Raw genomic sequence first — 15,330 nt, 5'->3', positions numbered from 1 at the left:
GTATTAAGTTTTCACCAGAAAAAGCTTAAACCACAATACATTTGTTAACTTTTAAGCACAATACTCACATTCTCTCTCTCTCTCTCCCCTTCCCTCCCTCTGTCTAGTACTTGTATTTGATGAAATGGAATCTCAGGTTATCCCTGAGGGATATTTTCTAAAACTACAATCATAGATTTCCAGTGCCACCTTCTGGATAAATAAGCAATTACGAAGAAAAAGAATGCTGTATATGATACAGCTATCATCATTCCTCTAAAAGGATTTTTAAAGTAACTTCCAAAATGAGAAAGAATGTGTTTTAAAAAAGAAGTAGCATATACTGGTAACTAGCATTTATACTATGTTAGCATTTCTATTCCTTTATGGTCTTAGTTGTACTTTTTGCTCATTCCTTTATTCCATGCTTTGCCCTAAATCACTAGTTAACCTGAAACTTTTTTTTCTGACTTCATTAATTACTTTATTCAATTCTTGTAAAAAAAAAAATTAATAGAGCCTATTTCCCATCTTCCATCTTTGTTCTTTCTTCTGAAGTCAGCATAAACTAAATATTATGGATATTAAGAGAAATAATTAATATGGATATTAATTAAGAGAAATGCAAATAAACATGGAAGGGCACATATAAAAGTGGTATTTTTGCTCAGCCTTACATTTACAGTGACTCCATAATCAATACATCCATCTGTCTAGAGCAGAGGCCTCCAACCTTTTGGGCACCAGGGACCGGTTCCGTAGAGAGGTTGTTCTGTGGACCAGAGGGGGGCGTAGTTTCCCGTGCTGCCTGCATCCCATGGATGGGGCTTCACTTGTTTGCCCAGCCTAATTTCTGGAATGCTGCGGACCAGTGCTGGTCCACGCACTGGGGGTTGGGGACCCCTGATCTAGAGTAATGTCTAGAAATAGTTTGGGATGGTAATTCTTAGTCAAAGTAATTTGCAAACATGCTCAAATCCAGAAAGCTTTCTCTGATGCATCTCTTAAAAACTTCAGGTTATTCGACCTGAAAGCTACAATAGTGAGATGAGGCTGAAGGAGGCAAGAGAGAATAATACATAATTTATGACTCTGATTAGATGAAAATACTCTCATCTGTCCCGACATTAAAAAAAGCCTTCTTCCCTTCTTTTGATTTTGTTCATGACTCAGAGATGAATGAAATATTATAGCTAAAATGCCATAGTTAATATTTGATTATATTCGCTCAAGTGCTTGTTTTACATTTTTAAAAAAAATAGCTTTAACCCCTCCAGCAAAAAGTTCTATAAATTTCAGCCTTACTAACTTGATAAGCCATATCTACTTATGCTCTTGAACAGGGCAGGAAGTTATAGCATGGATTCCAGACTAAAAAAATACATTTCAGTGGTTTAGCAGTATAAACTCTAAAAATAGTTTCATACAAATTCTCAAACTTTATTGAAAATAATTTGGAGTTGTATAAGAGGTTGCTGCAGGTATATTAATAAAAGGTTTCAATTTGTATTAATAGTGTATTAAAAATGCCTGTTTCTCCCTATGTTCAAGTCAACATCAAAATAAATCAGAAAATTTAATAAAAATAGCAATTAGACAAGAAGTTTCCTCTAGACTTAATCATTTATTTTCACATCATATCATAAGATATTTTTAAAAGCAATACTTTGGCTTGAAAATACTGATTGTTTCATATAAAAATATAAGCAGAGTTTAAAAAGTTTAAAAAGTAACTTATATGTTGACGTCTGAGAACAGATTTTAGAAAATTTCAAGTCAATTATTGGAAAGTACTTTAGGTCCTCAGCATAGCACAGAATGACATAATGGTGGAAAGAGGTTCTTTTAAAATAATTTTGACACTGTAATTTACAGAGAAATACTTGCTCAAATTTGCTCATGATTAAACAACTTTTACAGATTTTACAGCTTAAAAACTTTTGAAAAATAATTCCATATAAAAATTCAAAAACACAGATTCGACTGAATTGAAAATGAAATACGTTTTCAAACAAAATAAAACATATCACTATGATTAATCTTCTTCAGATTCAATAGGAAAATTACCTCTAGGTGATATAATAAATACTTGATTTGATTTATTTGATTTTATTATATTTTTATACCGCCCTTCTCCCGAAGGACTCAGGGCGGAGAACAGCCATAATAAAACAATATACAAGACAAATTTAAAAACCATATTAAAATAATTCAATTTTTGGCCGAATTTAAAATTCCCATTCTACAACCCCTATAAAACCATGTTAAAAACCCATATTTAAAACCCGATTAAAATTATTGTCCCATCAGACCGGCTTGCTGGAATAACGGGGTCTTCAGCTTAAATGAAGGATTTAAATCCTTTGAAACAAATCAGTGTCCGCAACTAATTGTTTAACAGGTGATCTGTTTTAATAGGATACATTACAGAAAAAAGTAATGAAAGTGAAGTACATGCATACAAAACATCAGTCCAATCAAATACATAGCACACATAGAAACACATCATGTTTGCAAATCTGTATGAAAATTATTCTTGAAAAGGAATCATATGCTGCCTTAGAACCATAAGATAGAAATAGAGCTGGTATAAGAAGAAGAATAGATACTGAACATGATTTTTTTAAAAAAATAAATAAGTGTTTATGTTTTGGAATTAAGTCTCTGCTTTCAGTTTAGCTAATCTGACTCAAGAAACCGGATTCAGGTCTAATCATTTCTGTATGTTGAGAATTCAATCTTAGAAGGCCATGCCAACTCCCAAAACTAATAGATGTGGAAGAACATTAGGAGCACATGGGCAACTAAACATTTTCTTTTCTTATTACCTATGGAGGCTGATACTATGTGAGTACTTAGGTAGCATTAGGTAATTGAGAGCAGAAAATATTTTGTCACTAGGTAAAGATAAAGGTTCCCCTCGCACATTTGTGCTAGTCGTTCCCGACTCTAGGGAACGGTGCTCATCTCTGTTTCAAAGCCGAAGAGCCAGCGCTGTCTGAAGATGTCTCCGTGGTCATGTGACTGGCATGACTAAACGCCAAAGGCACATGGAACATTGTTACCTTCCCACCAAAGGTGGTCCCTATTTTTCTACTTGCATTTTTTACGTGCTTTCGAACTGCTAGGTTGGCAGAAGCTGGGACAAGTAACGGGAACTCACCCCGTTATGCGGCACTAGGGATTTGAACCGCTGAACTGCCGACCTTTCAATCAACAAGTTCAGTGTCTTAGCCACTAAGCCACTGCATCCCTCATTTTGTCACTAGAGGAATACATTCCCTTGGAGGCACTTACTAGAAATGGTAGGACCATCTCCTGTTGATGCATCTTTTTGTCTTTTGATATCTTCTACTCTCTCCCAAGCAACAAGCAGAGCTCTCAACAGATCTCCTGCAAGTTGTCAGATGGAAGACTTTAATTGTTACTTAGTTTTAATCAAGGGCCCTAGCCATATGGCCATTGTGGGGTTTTGTTTTGAATTTAGTATGTCCACTCCTAAATTGTAGCAAGTTACTCAAATAATCAGGGTAAGACCTTTCAGGTCACCATTGAGCTAAACTAGTGGCTGGTAATTGGTTGCCTATGGGTTACATCCAGTGTGTCAACTTTGAAGCGAGCTTGGCTGAAGCCATCTTTTCCTGCCTCATATTTGCCACAAACTTTGGAAGGGGAAATAGATAGACCAGTTACCAGTCAAAACAAAGGGTTTTCTTATGGGAACCAAGGTCATCCCAACAGAGGAGTGAACAAGCAGTCTCCCAGCTACTCTCATTGGACAATGTAACCGGTGACATCTGGGGAGGGAAATATTCGCTCTTTTAATTAGGGGGACAACTGTGGGAACTTTTAGAGTTGGTTTTCACTAGCTGTGCTGATATGCTGTATCCAATATGTTCTTTGAGGAATCTACCTGTGTCGGAGTTTTGCTTTTGGCGGATGTATTACTTGGCACGCTGACATGCTACTTGTCTTTTTTTTAATGTCAACCTTTGTCTCCAGTTTCTCCTTTGGCCACATAGTAACAGATGTTGGCTCAGGATATGTTCAGTGCTCTTATTCCATTGGCAGTTTCTCTGCACTAGACTTTTTATGCAAAAACCACAGAGAACATGCAGCAGATTTATGAAATTCGAGGAATCAAACTTTATTGGAGAAAATAATGGCAGGACCAGTTCCAATTCTGAACCTGCTTAATCTGGTGATCAATAAATTAGCAACGAAATGAGTTTCTGGGCAGAAATCTCCAAAGGGGAGTCAAGAAACTCAGGTTGGCGGACACAGCCACACAATTCAAGCCTGGCCCCTTTTGTGTATCATGAATGCATCACACATTAAAAAGGAGCAAGGCTTTGATTGTGCAGTTCTAATCACCCTCTTAACTTTGTAGATTCACCCTTATGGATGCCACTGTTTCTCCAGATGTGATTGTACTGATGTTTTGTTGTTGTTGTTAAGATAGTGAAATGTTTATGAAAAACTGGGTCTTCTGACAAGATATACTCAGATTTAATCTTTATCTGTAACCTCTGTCTTCAAGGCAAAATAAAGGTGGGAAAATATTTAATATTAATTTCTTTACACGCCTTTGATATGTTATTCTGAAGCTAACTTATTATTAAATGAAGAAACTAACAGCAGGAATCTTGCAAATGCCTCCAAAGGATTGGCAGTTCCAAATAGAAACTGAGCCGAATGCAAATCTCAATTAACATTGTTTTCAAAATGGTGATTCATCATCATCATCATCATCATCATCATCATTATCATCATCTTAGCTATTGTCTATCCACTGCAGGATGAAGGCCTCTTCCACATGTTTCCAACCAATACGGACTTCAGCTTTCCTTCGCCATTTGGGCCCCACAATACTTGTTGATGTCGTTGTTTCATTATGTTTTAGGTCTCTCTCATGGATGCTTTTTATCAAGTGGGATCCATTCTATGACTGCCTTGGTCCACCTGCCATCAGTTCTTCTTGCTATGTGACCAGCCCATTACCATTTCAATTCTTTTACTTTTTTGAAGGCATCGTATATTTTCGTTTATTCTCTAAATGGGGATTATTAACCCTTATTTTTTTGTATCCATTTCAAGGAATAAACTCAAATGAAACTAATGAAAATAAGTCAATGGGGGAACCCAGTTTTGCTTAATGACCACATGATTCACTAAGCAATTGATTTGCTTAACCATGGCAAAAATGCCATAAAATGGAGCATGGCTACTTAACAATTGGCTTGCTTGGCAATGGAAATTTTGGGCTCAACTGTGGTCATAAGTCGAGGACTATCTGTACAGCTATTTAGTAATTAGTTGATCCAGGAAGATGTTTCTTTAAATAGAAATTGCTCAAGAGATGTATATAAACCTTACTGAAACATTGCTTTCATCCTGTGTAATGCATCCTGGATTTTTCGAGATTGCTTTTCAGGTTTCTGATGAAAGTTGGCATAATTGTCAGCTGCTAATGTGAAGATGTCTGCATTGTTAAGAAAAGCTATTCGTTGTCTTAAGAAATCTTGTAATTGGCAATCTGGTGGGAACATGTAGGGGTTTTCTTGAAATGCTTGAACTTGGCTTACAACTTTTGCAATATTTCTTAAAAAGAGAAAAGATGAAAGAAACCAGTCAGGCTTTTCCCCCTCCATATTTGATGGAAAATAAACATTGTGTTAGGCGCTTAATATTCAATTTTTTAAAAACAAATGTATATAAAACATTCTACAATAAATAATCAAAACGTTCAATTTATCCTTTAATTATTTCATAAATTAATATACAGAATATGTTTCTTAACATTATTGTTAAGCTACCCTATTTCCCTGAAAATAAGATCTCCCGGATAATAAGCCCAATCGGGCTTTTGAGCGCATGAGCTAAAATAATCCCCCCCCCGAAAATAAGCCCTCTCCAAAAATATTTAAACCCATGCGCAGTCAATCCCTACCATTTCCTCTGGTTAGGGTTACGGAGACAGAGCTGGAGATGAGGTAAGATGGCAAGAGGAGCCCCGTCTTGCTCCAGCGCCCCAAAATAATAAGATCTCCTCAAAAATAAGGCCAAGCGCTTATTTCGGGATTCAAAAAATATAAGACAGGGTCTTATTTTGGGGAAAATACCGTATATTAACTTGCAAGGCTGTATTCCATTTTAGTAAATTCCATGCCATAAAAACATTACCTAAGTTTGGTCCACCTGTAGGTGCCATTTCGCATCGTAAATCCTCCAGTTTCAAGTTGTTGTATGTGCATAGCTAGTATGTGAGCCGATGGAATTGTTGGCAGTGTTTTAAATCTCTCCCCTTCCATTAAGCACAAGCTGTCACTTTTTAAAAATACCTGAAATAATAAACACAGACATGCAGACAGACATCTTAGAACAGGGCATAACCATTGGTGGAAAAGCAGGGGTGAAATGTAAAATGTGTTACTACCGGTTCTGTGGACGTGGCTTGGTGGGGGGGAGGGTAATGTGACTGGGTGGGCTTGGCGAACTTTTTTTTTTTAATTTTTCAAAGCATTTTTTCTAATGCTTTGAAAAGCCTCTGGCAATCAGGCAACCCAGCTAGCATCGTCAGAGAGGCTTTTTTAAAAATGCTTTGAAAAGCCTCTCTGCCGATTAGGCAACTCAGCTGGGATCGTCAGAGAGACATTTTTAAAAATGCTTTGAAAAGCCTCTCTGACGATCGGGCAACTCAGCTGGGATCATCAGAGACTTTTCAAAGCATTTTTTTACCACCTCTTCGGCCAAGAGGTTGCAGAAAAAAATGCTGAGTCGCGCGATCATCAGAGGCTTTTTTTTTTTTTACTTTTAAAAGCATTTTTTGTCGGAAGAGGTTGTAGAAAAAATGCTTTTAAAAGTAAAAAAAAAAGCCTCTGATGACCGTGCGACTCAGCTGAGCATGGTGGGGTGGGGGGGTGGGGCGCAGGGATTTTTGCTACCGGTTCCCCGAACCACCCGCCGCCATCGCTACCGGATCGGGCAATCCGGTCCGAACCAGGAGCATTTCACCGCATGGCAAAGTCTTTGCTATGTTGTAACAAACATTTTTGTATAATATTTAAAGAGAAAGAATTGGGAACGATAATGGATATATGTATAATATACACTCTGTAATATGTAATGTAAATAATGTATAATAATGTCTTATATCTGGATATGGATTTTTATGCCAGATTTCAGTCCTGGAGGATATAAAGAGCAATTGCAAAATGTTCTCTGTCTTGCAAAATTTTGCCCTTTCAAGGAAACACAAGTGATCCAGATCATTGGAGGAACAAATACTGCCTATCACAAATACATATATATACCTACACTACTAACAATCATTTTCTTTTGGCTAAAAGCAGAAGACATGGAGAGATTTACTTGTAATAAAAACAAGATATTGTACTTCTCAAAAGTCAGTGTTTAAAGTGTTCCCTTCCCGCAATGCAGGAGCTAGAGAAAAATATAATTCAATATTCTTTTGCAATCAAATCTGAAATGTTACAACTGCATCTAAAAAAAAACACCCAAGGCAGAATGTGAGGGAAACAGAAACCAGAGAATGGATTGTTCAATTTGTGTTTATTTTTCTGTTTATAAGAGAACAGATTTTTAAAAACAAAAACAAGTCCCCGATAGCCTTCCAATTCTTCATTCACTCACTGTCAGAAAGGCTACTGTGATGACATTTACAAGAAACATTTTGGAGCTTAGCTGGCCCGAGGGAGTGATAAACCATTAAGCGGAGCAGATGGGGACAAGATTTCCAGCAAAGGCAAAGCCAGCATGTAGACTTGACACAATGTCAGCCCTTGATCAGAAAGATCTCATTTAATTTTCTGCTCAGCCTTAAACTTGTCTCTGGTTTGGGAACTGTCTCTCTGAAGGCTGCCGTCAAATCCTAGGAAGAAGCCTTGAATGCAAACACTGAAAATATAAAGTAAGCTCTCCAGTGGTGGGTTGGTTCACCCCAGTTCGGGCGAACCGGTAGTGACGGCGGAGGGAGGCTCCGCCTACTCACCCAGACGTCATCGAAAATGCTCTGTGCATTGGTAGGGCGCAGCAAGCGCCTGCGCCCTACCAATAGAGAACGGTAGCACCGGGATTTGAAACCCACTACTGAAGCCCTCCTCCTCCAAATTTTCAAGTTTCTTGAGGACAGACTCAGAGATGTACTTATTCCAGCTAGATTTGCACGGAAGCGGGATACAGGTAATCTTCCATTTACAACAGTTCATTTAGTAATCGTCTGAAGTTACAAAAGCACTGAAAAAAAGTGAGTTAGGACCCTTTTTCACATGACTGTTGCAGCATCCCCATGGTCACATGATCATAATGCAGATGCTTGGCAACTGACTCATATTTATGACAGTTGCAGTGTCCTGGGGTCATGTGATCAACTTTTGTGAACTTCTGACAAGAAAAATCAATGGGGAAGCCAGGTTCACTTAACAACCGTGTTACTAAATTAACAACTTTGGCAAGAAAAGTTATGAAGTGGGGCAAAACTCACTCAACAAATATCTCACTTAACAAAAGAAATTTTGGGCTCAACTGTGGTCGTAAATGGAGGACTACCTGTGGACAAGAGAAGCATATGTATAAAGGAAGGCACAGATCATGTGCACTTTTTTACTATTTCCAGTCATCTCTAAGCTGAGATGACTGGAAATGGTCTCTAATATTATTGTCTCACACTTGATGAAGGAAAATGTTGGACTAGAGTAGTGATGGTGAACCTTTGGGGATGGCGTCAATTTTTTTAAAAAATGCCCACCTTGACTTTTCTTATCTGTTATTCACACACACACACACACACAGACACACACACACATACCAGGGGTGGGTTCTAAATTTTTTTACTACCGGTTCTGTGGGCGTGGCTTATTTTGTGGACGTGGCTTGATGGTCATGTGACAATTCTTTAGGATTTAGCAGAGGTACTGGTCTACCAGGCTTTTAACTGCTTGCAGAGCTGTACCCATTTATTTTTGCAGGCACTGGTCTACTCATGTATTTTTGCAGGCACTGGTCTACCCATTTATTTTTTCAGGCACCGGTCTACCACCAAACTGCTTTTTACCACTGATCAGCTGTAGGGCGGCCCTTTGAAGCCCCACGGCAAGAGTTTAAACAGTTTTTCCTTATAGCCCATCAGCTGGGACTCAGGAGGCAGCAATAGATTGGGGGTGGGGCCAAATAAAAGGTAAAAATAATGCGGAGGGGGTTGGGGGGGCAGGGGGGTGAACCAGTTCGGTGACATCATACCATCACCACTACCGGCTTGGCGGAACCGGGCGGAACCAGGAGGAACCCACCACTCACACACACACACACACACACACACACACACACACACACACCTCAGACAAAAAAAAGCCTCTCTGGACCTCTGCGCCAGACTTTTGTCTCTGGATCTTCTGGAAGAGAGTGCAAGAGAACGGTGTTCTCACTGGGCCTTTGGCGCCCCAGAAAATGCTCATGTTATTTTCGGTCATCTTGGAGACTGGGCAAGAATAAGGCCTTCTCGTATAACTTCTAGAGAAGTGGCCCCCAATCTTTTGGACACCAGGGACTGGTCTCATGGAGAGAATTTTTTCTTCAGACTGAAAGGAGCATGGTTTCGTGTGCTGCCTGTTTCCAGCAGATGGGACTTTGCGTGTTTGCATGGCCTGGTTTCTGGCCTGCCATGGCCCAGTGCAAGTCCACGGATCGGAGATTGGGGACCCCTTTTCAAGAGCATCCAGAGAGTCCAGCAAAAAATGGTGTATTACCTGGGATATGTATATCATAGGTTCACCATCACTGGCCTAGAGCTCCCATGCCTGCTCAGATGCAATTAAAATTCAAATGTTTGGCAACTGACTCATATTTATAATGGCTACAGTATCCATGGGGTCATGTGATCAACTTTTGCGACCTTCTGATAAGCAAAGTCTATGAGGAAGCCAGATTCACTTAACAACCATGTTACTAACTTAACAAGTGGAGTGATTCACTTAACAACGGTGGCAAGAAAAATCGTAACCTGGGATAAAACTCACTTAGGAAATGTTTCACTTAGCAACTGAAATTTTGAGCTCAATTGTGGTAATTGAGGACTACCTGTATAGCATGACAGGCATTTGATCATCTCGTGCAGAAAAAACACGAAACAACTCTGAAGCTGGGCTTGCCAGCAAACATTTCTGAGGAACAGCCCAGATTTCCATTCATGATAGAGAGAAAAGAGCTTATTTTTTTACTGTACCTCTACAGCCTTCAGTTCTTCCAGTATGTCAGAAACTTTAGAAGGCAAATTTTTCCAAATCTGAACAGAAATCAAAATAAATGTTAGTCTTCTGAATGTTACGAGTGGAATGCATCATTTGCATGCTCCAAATATTATAAAAAAGCATATTGCCTGTATAAACGACTAATAACTAGGCATAGTACTCACAGGCAATTGTCTGACAATGAGATTTTCCAGGCCTCTCAGGATCTGCATCGCAGTGGCAAAATTTCTTTGCTTGTAGCAACACTTGGCAGTGAAGAGAAATTTTGATACCCAATTCATCTGTACCTGGAGAACAATCAGAAAACATTTTAAACAAAATTTATCAGTATTCTCTGCCAATGTGTATAACCCATGTTTCAAATGCCCAGCACTCAATGTCAAAAAACACATTTCCAGCAAAGACTCTATTTTTTGCTACACAGTCAGGGAGGGCATCATCATTATATGAAGACAACTGGAAATAGCTAAATGCTTTCAATTCCAGCTAGCTAAATGTGATAAAATTCATTACCCATTGGCAACCAAAGCAAAATGCTCACTAAAAAGAGGAGATTTGATGTCAGATTAAATAAATTACTGTAATTGTTTTGTTTGCTGAAACCACAAAGCGCATTGTATATGTTTTTTCCCCGTGAAACTCCTCTTCATTAGATTTATTATGCAGTTACGAAAACTCTGGTTTCCAAGTAGTTTTTGGTTACTAAGTAATAATCATGTGTATTTTTGAGAAGGGGCGAGAGAAAAAGACTTTATTTTAGTTAATGATCAGACTATAGCAAGATAAAATGTAATCAAACACAATAAAGCATCCAGGCAAATTAAATCTATAAACTTTATAAAACTAAATAAACAATAAAACCAATTCATACATATGAAAACAGAAAACAAAGAACCAAGAACAAGCAACCATGGTACATTAAAATTAGCTTATCATCATGCAATCAAATATATAGCATGCAAATTGTAATACCTGATCAGAGGTAGGTTTCAGCAGGTTCTGACCAGTTCTGGAGAACCGGTAGTGGAAATTTTGAGTAGTTCGGAGAACAGGTAGTAAAAATTCTGACTGGCCCCACCCCCATCTATTCTCTGCCTCCCAAGTCCCAGCTGATTGGGAGGAAATGGGGATTTTGCAGTAACCTTCCCCTGCCACGTGCACCAAGCCATGCCTACCAAGCCATGCCACGCCCACCAAGCCACGCCCACAGAACCGGTAGTAAAAAAAAATTGAAACCCACCACTGTACCTGATCATACACTATTTAATAGGCATAAAATATCAGAATTCATAGAATATATTCTTTTTTAATACAACTTTACTGAATTTCAAAAACTGATAAAATGTAGGAAATTAGAAAAAAAAGTAAAAAAGAAAAATAATTAAAAGTGTAAACAATTAAGCAATTCTTCTCTTTCGGTATCTGCAAGGAATGTTGCTATATTTATTCAAAGAAATTACGTCAGACAATAGATACTAAAGATAAATTACATCTGACTGCCCTGGACCATTTGTTGATCATGCTATTAAATGAAGTGCCAGTTTAGTGTACTGGTTAAGGCACCAGGCTAGAAACCACCAATCTTAGGCAGGAAGCCAACTGGGTGGCCTTCTGCCAGTCATTCTCTCCCAACCCTAGAAGGACATCAAGGAAAAACCACTTCTAAAAATGCTGCCAAGAAAACTGCAGGGATTTGTCCGGGAGTCAACACTAACTTGAAGACACACATCTACTTAGATATCTTAAACAGCACTTACAAATTTCGCCATGCTGGCTGGGGAATTCTGGGAGTTGGGTTACATTTTTTTTAATGTAGTTCAGAGAAAGCAAAAGATTTCTCTGACAGCAAAAGAGCTGCGGTGGCGCAGTGCTTAGAATGCAGTATTGCAGGCTAACTCTGCTGACTGCCAGGAGTTCAATCCTGACTGGATCAAGGAAGGATCAAGGAAGGTCAGCCTTCCATCCTTCCGAAGTGGGTAAAATGAGGATCTAGACTGTTGAGGGATATTTGCTGACTCTGTAAACCACTTAGAAAGATCTGTAAAGCACTATGAAGCGATATATAAGTCCAAGTGCTGTTGCTATTATGATCCTACTCTATTCAAAGAAGAAATATTCATTAATCACATAAATAAAATCACAATAACGAATCATGTGCCCAGGCACACATACACACCCATTCATGAAATAAAAATTCATACCTTAGAGCTGCAACTGGTGACAATCTCAGCAGCAACCCAGGTACTGACATTATCTGCATATTTTAAAAGCTGCAGAAGGTAATCATCCTGGACACAGTTTTTCACAAAAAGGTTATAAGTCGGAGTAGTTAGCAATTCAGAGGAAGAAGCTCTGTAAAATAAAATAAAAAATTTATAACACTTACAGCCTAAGTCTATGCAAAAGCTAACACAACTCACTGCAAGGAAAGCAACGAATCGGATTGTATTTATTTCAAACCCCAAGGGACATAAGATCAAAGCTCAAAGACACGAGTGACCTAGATTTTCAGCAAAAAAACATTATTTTCAGAATGTATCATAATTGGCAAGTACAAGGCTAAGCACCAAGTAAATGCCTTGGATAATTTATCCACAATTCTGCAGTCTTTGATTTGCCTTCCTTAATAGTCTGGAATGATGCCAGGAATAAAACTAGATTTCTAAAATTGTTCCTATTTCACCCCACCTTATCTGTATCATGATCCATAACCTCGGAGATGTTGCAATGAACTCACAGGAGCTCTGAAATATCTTTTAGTACAATATTTAACATATTTAACAAGCCCCAAGGCATCATGACCCACAGTTTAGGAATAGCTGGATGCTTCCTTAACTGAGAAAGTTTGGGAACATTTGCCTTAGACGTAAATTTGTTCCAATGGTTCACATTAAATGAACTGCCTTCTATTTTGCCATTTTATATCCACCTAAGAAAGAAAAAGCATCAAAGGGTTTCTGCAGAGCCAATAGAAGGAGCTACTAAATAACAGCTTTAGCCTGTAATTAAAACTAAACAGAGGCTAAATATTCTGGCATGTCAGCAGCTTTCCACTTTCATCAGAAGGGTTGGCTAAATAGCAAACTTACTTTGGGAGAGGCACGGTTTTATCTTTGACTCCGAGCAATCTTGAATTTAGAAAATGCACTGGATGGCATTTATGGAATATTTCCTAAACAGATGAAAGAAAACGGTCGCGTGTTTATATATTCTATTTTGCATGCCTCCATTATTGTGTTTTCTAATCCAAACTCACATAGTCTCTTAGGAAATGATCCAGAAAGGCAGCAATTATACCAATAAATCAAGGAGGTATTTCTTTACATTCCATCCATGTCTCACTCATTAAAAGTCAAGACAATCACAACAATTTTAGCATTAAAAAAAACTAATCCTGAGCCCAACTGAAATACATTCTTATCAGTTTCATTCATATAGTGTGAATCACTGATAGAAGTCAGCATCTGGTCAATTTTCTATCAGCTTTGAAACTATGCAGGTTCAGATCTAATGAATACTTAGATGGGAGACCATCAGAAACGACCAGAGCTTCTAGTTCAGGGGTCTCCAATCTTGGCAACTTTAAGACTTGTAGACTTCAACTCCCAGAATTCCTCAGCCAGTGCTGGCTGCAGAATTATGGGAGTTGAAGTCCACAAGTCTTAAAGCTACCAAGTTTGAAGACCTCTGGATTAAGCTATTGACACAGCTGTACTTTGGTCTTTCAAAATGGATTCAGTGCTTTCACCACATTCTGAATATATTGTTATATACAACTGGAGTGTTACAGCATAGCAATATTTAAAGAGTACAGTGCTAAAACCATGGTGACAGAAAATCCATTTTACCTGTTCTAATAATGTCAGCTGAGAACAAAGTTGTTGCACAGTATATTCATTTAAGAAGTATGGAGCCTCGGCTATTTTGATGCAGAAGCCAGATAATTCTTCTGTTGTGGGTCTATGACACAACTGTGGTTCAGGGCCTTTTGAAAGTCTCCAGCTAAGATGCTATTTGAGAAGGACAAGAGCCATTAGCTACATCTTTCACAAGGAAAATTGAAACCAGTCTTACATAAGATAATTTAAATATATATATTCTTATATAAGGTATATAAGATAAATTTGTAGGTAAGATTCCAATAAAGGAGAACTCGGGGTTGAAATGAGGGGTCCCTGGTACTCTCTGAGCTTGCTTGTTTTCTTGCAGACATTTCATTACCAAACTAGGTAACAGCATCAGTGCTAGTCAGGTAAGATTCTTAGATTTTCCTCACATAATAATTTCTCATAATTTTCTTAACTTCAGCACTAACTTATTCAATAGCAAATTCTACAAATATGACCAAACAGGAATCCCTTCTAGAACTTTATCCTTTTTAGATTTATTTTATTTATTCATTTCTATCCCACCTTTATTATGTTTACAACAATAATTTTCCCCACAACAACAACCCTGTAAGGTCGGTTGGGTTGAGAGAAAGTGACTGGCCCAAACTTACCCAGCTGGTGTTCATGGCCACAACAGGACTTGAACTCACAGTCTCCTGCTTTCTAGCCTGGTGCCTTAACCACTAGGTTTATGAAAATAAATCATACATCTCAATTATTTCATGCAATTAACTGCTGTTTGGTTTTGTCCAGCTAAAAACGGAGATTAGAAGACGTAACCAGTGGAGGACTAGCTTTCATAGCATCTGATAGTTCTATTGTAGTCAAAATCAAGATTCACCTCTTAATTTAGATGTAAACCTTCCATGATAACTTAGCTAAGGCACTCTTTCAAATAGACTAAATAAGGCTACTAAGCACAGTGAGAAGGAATAACATTGGATATAGTTATCATAAGTGAATATAAAGCAAGTTAGGGAAATTACATACCTTTTGTAAAACATTTCCGGAGTCCCTTTTGCATGAAAAACGTAATGATCGGGTTTCATGGATCGCCATCCCTTGTTCCCATTCTTCCATCTTGCAGAACTGAGAAACTTTTCCCTCTTTCTTGCTAGCAATGTTATTAAGTAATGATAGCAACTGTCTGCCATAACCATTGAGTGGAACCACCTGCAAAAAGTCACTAATTATAT

General features: G+C 38.2%; 1 protein-coding gene across 1 annotated transcript in view; it reads right to left on the bottom strand.

Annotated features, from left to right (window-relative positions):
* Positions 1-1,583: 1,583 nt before the first annotated feature.
* KNDC1 (kinase non-catalytic C-lobe domain containing 1) overlaps positions 1,584-15,330 on the bottom strand; it is a 78,575-nt gene continuing 64,828 nt past the window's right edge. Inside the window, exons 23-30 of the mRNA XM_087871690.1 lie at positions 15,125-15,307; positions 14,093-14,254; positions 13,334-13,416; positions 12,446-12,596; positions 10,409-10,531; positions 10,220-10,279; positions 6,163-6,320; positions 1,584-5,580 (exon numbers count right to left, since the gene is read on the bottom strand). Of these exons, the coding sequence (XP_087727816.1) occupies positions 5,352-5,580; positions 6,163-6,320; positions 10,220-10,279; positions 10,409-10,531; positions 12,446-12,596; positions 13,334-13,416; positions 14,093-14,254; positions 15,125-15,307 (1,149 nt within the window). The 3' untranslated portion in view covers positions 1,584-5,351. The remainder of the gene's footprint in view (positions 5,581-6,162; positions 6,321-10,219; positions 10,280-10,408; positions 10,532-12,445; positions 12,597-13,333; positions 13,417-14,092; positions 14,255-15,124; positions 15,308-15,330) is intronic.

The sequence above is a fragment of the Pantherophis guttatus genome, chromosome 6 (assembly GCF_059756535.1).
Source record: "Pantherophis guttatus breed Tessera chromosome 6, ASM5975653v1, whole genome shotgun sequence".
Lineage (NCBI taxonomy): Eukaryota > Metazoa > Chordata > Lepidosauria > Squamata > Colubridae > Pantherophis > Pantherophis guttatus.
Note: the sequence above shows the minus strand (reverse complement) of the source record. Positions and strands in the feature narration are given on the sequence as shown.